The sequence below is a fragment of the Lithobates pipiens genome, unplaced genomic scaffold (genome assembly GCF_037356315.1).
Source record: "Lithobates pipiens isolate NorthernLeopardFrog02 unplaced genomic scaffold, aLitPip1_a1.2 Scaffold_10, whole genome shotgun sequence".
In the NCBI taxonomy this organism is placed as follows: Eukaryota; Metazoa; Chordata; class Amphibia; order Anura; family Ranidae; genus Lithobates; species Lithobates pipiens.
The window spans coordinates 50,448,293-50,460,417 of NW_027507686.1; the positions used below are offsets into that span (position 1 = coordinate 50,448,293).

The window sequence follows — 12,125 nt, forward strand, 5'->3', positions numbered from 1 at the left end:
ACTGTTTATTTTTATTTTTTAATAACTTTTTATTGCACGGGATAAATTATGCTTTGCAAAGGTAATTTTTCCCACACTTAACAAGAGAAGTGAAATTTTCCTTGCAATAGGAAGAGGCTTTACTAAATCAGGTACAGCGTCTCTGCTGCACTGAACTCCCAAGCAGTATCAGCCCTGTGTGAGCTCTACCTGATGGACTACAGAACACCTCCCCTTCCCCATACCATAAGTAGGGTGGTGTTCTGCAGTCCAACAGGTAGAGCTTAAGCAGGGCTGATACTGCTTGGAAGTTCAGTACAGCAGAGGCATGGTGTTATCTGCTCAAACAGGACAGTGAAATCTCACACAACATGGGAAAATGTCAATATGTTGCAGAGGAATACTAAATATGTTCTTTTTTATTTTTTTTGGCCAGACATACATTTTAGCTTGATTTTAGTACATTGGCCAACAATATCTTCTTTGATGCCAAATCTGGCCACACATGCTACAAACTATATAGTGCCAATGCCCACCTGATAGCACATAAATAAAAGTGATTTTTTAGGAAAGTCTTTGCGCTATGCAGTTGTTGGTAAACCTCAAGAAGATTGTATAGAGATGGCACAATCCACCTAGATCTGGCCTAACCACAGACAGGCTATAGATAGAATTAACTTACTAATAATCTGCTAGTCCCCCTATCATTCATCAAACTTTGTAGGCTATAGGGACCCAAAATAATAACAGTTGTTGCCCTGTTACCTGTGTAGTTAAAGTGTCACTAAACCCACTACAGTAGGGGACTGTTGAAGAAGGGGAGGATCAGAGAAAACAGGATCAAACAGCCTTTTTACACAATGTATAGAATTAACCCCTTAGGTTCCACCGTGAGTATAACAAGCATGCTTTACTGCATATACAGACTGATTTTACTGTTGTGGGTTTAGTAACACTTTAAGAAAGAATGCCTAAACAGAGGTGACATTTTTAGATTAGAAAACATTAGCTGAGCTAAACATATAGACAGCTGAAGTTACATTCAAATATTCAATAGTCTAGTAAAAGTTTAATTTGACCCTGCCCTTTCCATCATCCAGACCTCCCTGTTGGGCCTTCAATATGATCCACAATCCAAGTATCCAATAGGGAGGTTTATGAGGCAGCAGCATGCAAGATCAAGCCAACCTTTTAAAGAAAAAGTGGCAAAATTGCCTATATAGTTTTCTGACGCCCAATTAACCAATAAGGAAGTTTACGAGACAGCAACAGGCAAGATGAAGTCTACCTTTTTTAAGCTAAAGTTGAAAACTGCCTATAACAGTGATGGTGAACCATGGCACCCAAGATGTTTTGGAACTACATTTCCCATGATTCTCATGCACTCTGCAGTGTAGTTGAGAATCATGGGAAACGTAGTTCCAAAACATCTGGGGTGCCAAGGTTCGCCATCACTGGCCTATAACTTTATCCAGAGTCTCAATAACCAGTAGGGAGGTTTAGGAGGCAGCAACAGGCAAGATCAAGACCACCTTTTCAAGCTAAAGTTTAGAATTGCCTATAACTTTATCTGCAATATGATGAATCAATAGGGGGGTTTAGGAGACACAGCAACAGGCAAGATTAAGCCCACCTTTTCAAGCCAAAGTTAAGAATTGCCTATAAATGTATCCACAGTCTGATTAACCAATAGAGAGGTTTAGGAGGCAGCAACAGGCAAGATCAAGCCTACTTCAAAGTAAAAGTTAATAATTGCCTAACACTTCAGATGCCTATATCTTTAGATTATTTTGGCAAGCTCTGTTCAAGGAAGATAACCCATTGACTGTTCACTTTATTTTTCAATACATGCTCTGTCTAAATTGCCCAGGCTAGAGACAGCTTTACTTTTAATGTTTTAATTACAAAGCCCATAATCAGTTGAGGGAGAAAGGGGGTCTCCTTTTAGTCATGTGGCATCATTTAAAAGCAAAGCCCTAGTTCAGCAGATTCTCATTCATAAATTAGATCAGATCTCAATTTTATACTTACTTCGTAAATGTTTCATGGGCAAGAGCTCTGCAAAAAAAAAAAAAGAAAAGAAGCAAACACACACATTAGGTTAAAACTGCTAAACAGAGATTCATAAAACAAAAGTAAAAGCTAAAATGATATCGATAGAGATGAAATACACCAGTAACTCTAAAGGTATCCCCACTGTCAATATGGCTGAAGGGTTCCACAGCTCTGAGACACACACAAGGATAGCCAACACTGTTGTATTGACGATGTGTGAGAAAGAGCAATGACCTGAAAGATATCTCTCCATTTTCAAGCAAGAATTGACAATATTTCAGGTTTTTTACATTTCTGTTTGTGTTGCTGTTAGGAAGGTTTAACCCCACTTCTTGTCCCGGTGGCCAGGGGCTCCCAAGGACAGGAAGTGTTTTTGGGGGGGGGGGGGGGCAGCAAGAACTAGTAAAGTGAGGGGTTACAATCTCTAACTGTGGAAATTAACAAAAGAGTGGCAGAAAAAAAAAAAAACAGATGAAAGAATCCCAATATAATTTAAATTGTTGGTAAATATGTAATGAAAGCATCCAACGCATTTTGCGCAACACCACTTCCACATCATCAGGGCTCAACACAGGATAAACCTTGGATTTACAGTGAGCTTAGAGATCTATATGAGATCTGTTCTTAAACTCCTCTTTTAAAATATTTTTATATAAATTTTAAAATATTGTTTCTTTCTTTTTTTAAAGGGGCCCGCTGTGGTGAGGCGTGTCGATCTGATGGAGGCTCTTTGCCACGTGATCAGCTGTGTCCAATAACGGCTGATCACAGTGTAAACAGGAAAAGCCATGTATCAGCTTTTCCTCACTCGCACATGACAGACGCGAGTAGAGGAGAGCCGATCGGCGGCTCTCCTGACAGGGGGGTCTGCACTGATTACCAGCGCAGCCCCCCGCGGATCCCCACACTGGACCACCAGAGATGGACACCACAGATGGATGACCAGGCATGCCACCCATGGCCACCAGGGATGACAGCCAGTGCCTAAAATATGCCAGTCAGTGCCTAAAAATGGTGCCAGTCAGCGCCTATTATTAATGCTTGCCAGATGTCTCCCTATCAGTGATGCCCATCAGTGCCACCCATCAGTGTCCATCCCTACCCAACTATCAGTGACCAGTGCCCATCTATCAGTGACCAGCAGTGCCCACGCATAAGTACCCACTTATAAGTGCCCATCAGTGCCGCCTATGAATGCCCATCAGTTGTGCATACCAGTGCCACCTATCAGTGCAGCCTCATCAGTGCCCGCCAGTGCAGCCTCATCAGTGCCCACCAGTGCAGCCTCATCAGTGCCCACCAGTGCAGCCTCATCAGTGCCCACCAGTGCAGCCTCATCAGTGCCCACCAGTGCAGCCTCATCAGTGCCCGCCAGTGAAGGAGAAAACTTACTTATTTACAAACTTTTATAACGGAAACAATGAAAATCTTTTTTTTTTCAACTTTATTTTTTATTTTTTTATTAGTTGCACAAAAAATAAAAACCACAGCAGTGATCAAATACCACCAAAAGAAAGCTCTATTTGTGGGAACAAAATGATAAAAAAAAATAGTTTGGGTACAGTGTAGTATGACCGCGCAATTGTCATTCAAAGTGCGATAGCGCTGAAAGCTGAAAATTGACTTGAGCAGGAAGGGGGTGTAAGTGTCTGGCATTAAAGTGGTTAACGGAAAAAATAAAACGAGACTTTAGTATCACTTAAATAAAATAAAACCTAGAAGCTGATTGGTTACTATGCACAGCTGCACCAGATTCTGTGTGCAACAGTTTTAGGAACTCTCCTTCAAAGTATACACAAAAAATAAAAATAAAAAAACATAAAAAATGTATTTAAAAAAGTATAAGATATTAGTGTCACTAGTCGTACCTCAAGTTCCATCAGTGTGTAGAATTCTAAATAAATTATTATTTTTTGGTTATGATTAGAAAGCCCTAAAAAAAAGTTGCGTGAGAGGACCAGAGTTCATCACTACTGGACACATCCATTGATGGCTCAACGCGTGTCCACAGGATACTTTTCTAATATGTATGTTCAGCTACGTCCCAAAGAAATCTTTTAATTTTACACACATGTATGTCAATCGCCACCTTTGACGTCCTCTTGGAAAAGGTTAGACCCCGTCTAGTTCACATGGACACCAACATGAGGAACGTCTGTTGGTCACTCAACTTCAGCGTCAAATAATGCAAGTTGTGTATTGTACAGCATAGTTGGCTGATGAGGGGAATATCACGTGTTATATCAAGCTTGCGGGCAGTGATAATTGAGTTTTTGCTGTGTTTTTAGAATTTTCCAGGCTCAAAAGTAATAAGTTAAATAAAAGTTATAATAAAAGTTTGCCTTTAAAAACATTTCTAGCCCAAAACACGCCTAAACGCGTTTAGCGCTTGAAATGCCTCTAAACACAACTTCTGAATGCATTTTTTTGGGTTCCAAAAAAAGCCTCTAAACTCAATTGCCTAGAAACGACTATAAACACATACCTCCCAACATTTTCAGATGGGAATGAGGGACACCTACTACCAAACGTATGTAGGCATAGGACACGCCTCCTGCCACACCCCCTTAAAGGAGAATTAACCAAAGAAAGGTTAATAAAATCCACAGGGGCTTTTTTTTTTTTTTTAACACTACTATTCCTTTATGTTGGCTTTTAAAATGTACAAATGCAGCAATTTAGAATTTGGATGAAAGGTTTAGCACTGGGAAACACCTTTTGAAAGATAAAAAGTGCATTTTATATAGAACTATATAGATTGGACCAAAATGAGGGACAAATGAGGGGGAATGAGGGACATTGCTCCAAATAAGGGACAGTCCCTCGAAATCAGGGACCGTTGGGAGCTATGTATAAACAACCCTGTTTACATGTACTGATAAGATAACAGAGGAGAGTTCAGGGGCAGTTGAAAAAAATGCCCAACTACTCCTAAACATCCGTTTACCACAGGGGTGCCCAACCTTTTGAAGAGCGAGGGCCACTTAAGTGACTTGGTAACCGGTCGCGGGCCACAATGAACGGAGCGGGTGGGTGGCATGTCCGTGTCCACTCTGCATTCGGAGAGTGGACAGGGACACAGCCCACGATACTTTTTAGCGGATCGTATTGGAGGAAGAACACAAGTCTGTTTATGTCTGCCACTACTTAGAGGTGAATGGAGGGTCCAATTGGTGGGACTGTCAGACTGACCGTGTGAAAGGCTACTTTCACACTGATACGCTGTGGTTTACCCGGACCATGTGTGCAACGCAGTGAACCTTTGGCTTTCCTGCAGTTTGCAATAGACTTCTATTATATTCTGCAGGTTTGGTGCACTTTCATAAAGCTCACCAATCTCGCAGGTAATAATAGAAGTCTATGGCTCAGTGCAGGTAACCTGCAGGTAATAATAGAAGTCTATGGCTCAGTGCAGGTAACCTGCGGGTAAATTGCTCTGCACCTGCGGATCAGTTTGAAAGCAGCCCAGTAACCACCGCAGAAAAGATATGCCCATATATACACTGATTTTAGTAATAAATAAAATAAACCTTTAATAACAGTATTCTTTCTATTCTATCTCAGAGCAGGAGGTTGCGGGCCACATCAGAGGGCTCCGCGGGCCACATGTGGCCCCCGGGCCACTGGTTGGGCACCCCTGGTTTACCAGCAGCAGTGTACATGAGGCCTTACTAGGATGTGTTGTCAAAATATAAAAGGGACACATTTAGTTACTTAGCCAATAAAAAGAAAAATAAACACTATCAAGAAAAAAAACTAAAAAATGCTTTAAAAATGCCATATACTTAGTCTGGGACGCGGTAGAGAGAAGGCGTTGGAGATATTTTACATAAAAAAAATAAAAATCAAGCTATAAAACACTTTGAACGTCACATGTATGGAAATTTACTGTCAGGTGACCTGACCTATTTTAGTCTGTTTATTCCATTCTGTTATGAAGCTCTGACCGCAAACAAACACCCATTTAAACTTTCTTCTGTCACATACTTTTGTTTTGCCAGAGAACCCAAGTGACTTAATTAAGCCCTGGTCACATCTCCATTAATGAGAGTGACAAAGCAATTATGGGTCACCCTGCAAGCTAGGTTGCATCATTGGCAGTGGAATAATGCATTCCTATGAGAGCTACTAAAAGACACATTTGGTTTAATGACGCCAGTCTGTTTTCAAAGCCAGCAACTTTAACTCCTATGCAGGGGATGATCCACATACAAACTAAGAGAACCTCCTGGGAGCAGAAGGTTGATAAATGGGGCTATTACGGTTGATAATTTTTATTCTCTCCGGTGTGTATTTTTTTTTTTCTAACACAAACGCTCATTAGTCAGATCCTCAAGGACCCAGGCTGTTCCATAGCTAACACAGCAGCTTCTTCTCTATCAAAACATGTAAACGTGCTCTATATAACCTGCTGGGTGATTATTAAATATGGCTTGGGACATTCATATTATACACCAAGGTAACACACTTTGCACGCTGTAAAAGGCCTCAAGCTGAAAATTTGCCTTTTTCAGCAGGAAGTGGGCGGATTTTGATCCATTTTTGGGCAGGCTGGTTGTACTGAAGTCAATCTATTAATTGACTTCAGTACAACCAGCCTGTCAGGTTTTTTGTTATGTGACCACTGCTGGCGCTATAGCCGCCAGCATTGATCATTGTATTCTGACGGTAGGGAAACCTCCTACTTTCAAAATGCAATAGTGCAGTGGGGTGGATTCCCCCATTAACATTAACTGTGCTGATGGGGTAATTGCCACCTTTCTCCCCTTCAACCCATGAATGAAGGAAGGAAAAGTGCATAATCTTTAGCCAGCCTATGACGTGTCATGACAGTATGTTCTGAAATAGCAGTTCTTTAAAAGAATTGTAAAGGCAGAAGTTTTTTTTTTTTTTATCTTATTGCATTAAGCCTTTCTGTTGAGGCAGCCTCCCTAATACTTACCTGAGCCCCATCTTCGTCCAGCGATGTCCATGAGTGTCTCGGCCGCCCGAGACTCTCCCTCCTGATTGGCTGAGACACAGCAGCAGCACCATTGGCTTTTGTTGCTGTCAAAGTCAGTTAGTCAAACAACTCCGTGTTTGAATAAATACAGGGAGCTGTGGCTCAGCTTGGGTGCCCCCATAGCAAGCTGCTTGCTGTGGGGACACTCAACAGGAGGGAGGGGTCAAGAGCACAGAAGAGGGACCTGAGAAGAGGAGGATCCAGGCTGCTCAGTGCAACATATTTGTTATTTTAATTGTTATTTTTCTATCACTTTAAAAGAGGAGTCCACTTCTCTGACCAGGTTTCCCCCATATTTAAGGGTGTAACATTAAATATGTTCACATTCTCCCACCCCAACCCTCAAACCACTCCTCCACTAATCAGAATTGTGGGGTGCTTCTTCATGAGGCACCCTGTTTTCATTTGAATTTAACGTAGCTGTGCATAGCTTTGTGCATGGCTTTGCCTGCACAGTCGCTTCATTCATTCATAAATCCTGTGAATAGAAGACTATGTTTCATCTTTCACCCCAGCAGAGGGATTTGTAGATCTCAATGGAGTGCAAGCGTGGTAATGTCACCACACTTATAGCCCATGGTTTACTACCTTCAGCCCCTTAACGGTAAATTCGTACCTATATATGGCACTGGAGTAATACTCTGCATTGCACTGCACACCAAGGATACACTGATCAGAGTAGCAACGCTTTCCCACGGCAAAAGAACGAGTAGATCTCAATAGAGTACAAGTGCCGTGATGTCACCACACTTGCAGTCCATAGTCTACTTTCTCCAGCTCCATATCGGTAGGTCTGGACCTTTTTTTTTTCTTCTCTTTGGGTTGAACTAGACAGACATGTGTCTTTTTTCAACCAGACTAACTATATAACTGTATGTAGCTATGTATGGAGATGGAGGAACAGTCTGCAGAAATTACACCAATGATGGCCGTTGCAATGCATCCTGTGGCAGATGGATTTTTAGATCTCAATGGAACACAAGTGCGGCAAAGCACCACACTTGAAGTCCATGGTTTACTTCCTCCAGGCCCATAAAAGTAGGTCCATGTCTTTGTATGGGGCTGGAGGAATAGTCTGTAGGATGACTGTGCCTTGCGTTCCGATGCAACCATAGTCCGCTCTTCCTTTAGCACCATAACATTGGGTGCTGTTAAGGAGATTCCCTCTCATTTACTGTGCTGGTGACAACAATCAGAAAGGAAAGGAAGGGAAAATGTAAAACAGCAACACAAGACAGAATTTTTTTTTTAAAGACTCGGGGGGGCAAATAGAATTCCTGTCAACACTTTTCAGGTTTCAACAGGCTGCTCCTTGACAGCTGTGGATGTTACTTCTACGTTCTCTACACAAATAATTTCCTATTGTAATCACAGCAAATAAAAAAAAAATGAAGCAAACATTTTATATGATGTGATATAAAAAATTGATTACCAACAAAGTAAACCTCTTTGCTTTCAAACATACACAATATAAGCACCATGGCTCTGTACTCACTCTTTGGGAAATGGGATGGGTTGCAGCAAACTTGCCAGAGCTGGCCTCCAGTCATCATAATTGGACCTGCAAAACAAATCAAGTGGGGTTGTGAGCAATTTTACTATAAGTCAAAATCAGGGAACATATCTTCATTTAATTTGTGTCCATTAATATTCATCTATATTAACATTAAAGTGGTTCATTCAGACTTTCACATTGCAGTAACGCTCTCACTCATAGGTGCACAGCGCGTGCCGGGTGTGCCTGGGCACACCATAATCATCCTGTGCAGTGTCGATTTCCCATTTCCACCCCTGCAGTGCTGCCAGATTCTCTCCTCTCCCGCTGGCTGCTGCGGGGGATGTATCAGCATGGAGAGCGGGGAAGGGGCCAGAAAATATTGTATTTACCGCCCCCCTTCTTTGGAATGAAGACAGTGAGTGATCTGTACTGGTTACTCCTGTGTTCATTCTTAACTGAAGCATAGTAAACTGTGTTTACCTTGCTCCAGTTTGTGAATGAACAGGAAGCCGCCCAGCACAGAGCATGTCCCATTAGTTCACTGTCCAGTGGAGTTAAGCTTGTAGAGAAAGGGACTGGGGAAGCTCTGTCCTCAGTCCCTTTCTCTGTCTCAAAAGACTTTAGGGGTCTGTTTAGATCCCCGATATTTCACCAAAGCCCCCCCAATGGGGCTCCTAAAAATATTGTAAAACGATATTAAAAAAAGAATGTTGTAAAAAATAAAAACAAAACAAAAAAAAACTATCACCACCCACTGCTCTGCTGATTTACGTGCATGTGTGTTTGTGCTCCGGTGTGCATGCCTAATGCAATAGGCTATGTACACCAATGCTCGCATCTCATGTGCAGCAACACACCTAACATACGTTGCAATGCCATTCAGTTTCAATGGTACCCCAATTAGCGCATTAGTGAAAAGGAAAAGATCTGCTTTTCAGCACATAACATTGTGTTGGCAGCCCATTCATTTCAATAATAGGCTGTCCTAACGTGACGCACATAAACACAAAAAGCGCAAATCAAAAAAGTAAACTGGCCCTGAAACTGCTGGTAGGAGGTTGAGGTTTACCCATAGATGGGATTTCACTGTAGAAATAAAAGCTGTAATTTAATTGGCTGCAAAAAAGAAGCACACCCTCTTATCAGTTCAGGTCAGAACAAACATAACCCTCGGAGAGCAGAAACTGATAGCTATGGCATGGAACAGAAACTTAAGCTTGGTACACACAATGAGATTATTGGATGAATGAGCGTCCGTTTTTTTTTTTGCATGCTAATCTCATTATTATATATATATATATATATATATATATATATATATATATATATACATATATATATATATATATATATATATATATATATATATATAAAGAAGGTTACTAAAAGTACGAAAGTTCTCGTATGACAGAAAAAAATTCAGAAGTGAAAACTGGACAAAGTCTGTACGGATTAAACGAAAATCGCATCTGATATTGTATGAGAAAAAGATAATTTCGGATGAAAGCTGTGCAATAATAACTCAGATTATCTGGCGATCGCTTCGAAAGTGGTATTTGCGTCTGATTTTCTGATCGTGCGTCGTGGGCCTTAAAGGAAATAGGTTTAGTCACAAGACTTTCTATTGATAAGTAACATCCTGCTTTAAAGAGCACTTTTTGGGTTTAAGACTGGGTTCAAACTTATGCGAATTGGATGTAGGTTTACCTACATCCAATTCGCGTGACAGGAGACTGTGCCTGGCTCTCAATGGAGCCAGTTCATACAACTCCGTGGTGGCCGCGGAGCGGCTTGCACAGGGGTCCTGTTCATCTTTGGTTCAGTTTTAGGTCCGAATTCAGGCAAAAATTCGGGCCTGATTCGTCCCTGAAACAAGAGAACAGGGATGCACTGGACCCATACTGTGAGCCGCATGCGAATCATGTGTGAACCCAGCCTAAAGTGGAATTCCAAGCAGATAAAAAGAAAATTAAGCTCTAACCTAGAAACACTAGTACGACTGCCTGAAATCTGTCTTCATATTATCATCCCATAATCCAGTACAGTAGAAATCAGTTGGAGTTTATTTACTGTGTGCCAACTGAACTGTATTGAACATTTTAAAATATGTTGTAGTTTTAGAAACTGAAAGCGAGATGGAAAGGTATCTTTAAGCAGCTTAAAGGAACAGGACAGTACAGGGAGAATCCTAGCATAGTGTATAAATGGACAGGTGACAAAGAAAGCTGCTGTACTCCAACAGTGGTGTCACCCACAGGTATGTGCACAGCGTGTGCCAGGTGTGTCTGGGCATGCCCTAATCACACCATGTGGCGCAGATTCCCCCTGTTTAAACCCCTGATATTTAACCAAAGCCCCCTAAAGGGGCTAAAAAATAAAATAAAATTGTAAAAAAAATAATAAAAAATTGAATACTACAAATACTGACACCGTCCACTGCTCTACTGACTATCAGTATATATACACATATATGTGTTTGAGCTTTGAGGTGCACACCCATGGCATCACCATACTAGCTATGTTGCTTAGAAGGTGTGTGTGTATAACACAGAACTGCAAAACTGGCTTATCAGAGTTACAAATATTTTGGCAGAAAAAATAAATAAATAATAAAAATGTATATATGTGTGTATATATATATATATATATATATATATATATATATATATATATATAATATATATATATATATACACACACACACACACACATATAAATAAAATAAAAAAAGATTTTATATATAATAGATATATATATATATATATATATATATATATATATACACACACACACACACATACATACATAAGGGAATATCTCATTACAATGGCATCTGAAAATTGGTGGGATGTATTAGGCAGCAAGTGAACATGTTGTCCATGAAGTTGATGTGGTGAAAGTAGAAAAAAAAATGGGCGTCGCAGTTTGTTGTGTATGGGGCTGTGAAGCTCATGGTGACCCATGTCCACAGCCAAAAGCTTCTACAATGGTCACATGAACATCAGAACTGGACTACGGAGCAACAGAAGAAGGTGGCCTGGTCTGATGAATCACATTTTCTTTTACATCATGTGGAAGGCCGGGTGCTTGTGCGTCACTTATCTGGGTTAGAGATGGCACCAGGATGCGGAATAAGGCAAGTCGGCAGAGGCAGGGTGATGCTTTGGGCAATGTTCTGCTGGGAAACCCTTGGTCCTGCCATTCATGTGGATGTTACTTTAGTGTCCATGCCTCAATGGGTCAGGGCTGTTTTAGCAAAAGGGGGCCATGATGTTATGGCTGATCGGGGGGGGTGTGTGTGTGTGTGTGTGTGTGTGTGTGTGTGTGTGTGTGTGTGTGTGTGTGTGTGTGTGTGTGTGTGTGTGTGTGTGTGTGTGTGTATATATATATATATATATATATATATATATATATATATATATATATATATATATATATATATATATATATATATATATTAAATTTTATTTATTTTTTTCTCCCCCAACTGTGTATTTAGCTGCCTGCTTGAACTTCTGCTTTAATTTCCAAAATCATTTACCGTGATTGCTGACAATGAGCGTGAAAGAGTATGAAAGGACAGCCCATTCG

General features: G+C 40.8%; 1 protein-coding gene across 4 annotated transcripts in view; it reads right to left on the minus strand.

The window, feature by feature from the left end:
* CMIP (c-Maf inducing protein) overlaps positions 1 to 12,125 on the minus strand; it is a 259,986-nt gene that overhangs the window by 43,249 nt on the left and 204,612 nt on the right. For all 4 annotated transcript variants that reach the window (XM_077454627.1, XM_077454636.1, XM_077454645.1 and 1 more), the window contains 2 exons: positions 8,532 to 8,597; positions 2,011 to 2,037 (listed from right to left, as the gene is read on the minus strand). In XM_077454627.1, the coding sequence (XP_077310753.1) occupies positions 2,011 to 2,037; positions 8,532 to 8,597 (93 nt within the window). The remainder of the gene's footprint in view (positions 1 to 2,010; positions 2,038 to 8,531; positions 8,598 to 12,125) is intronic.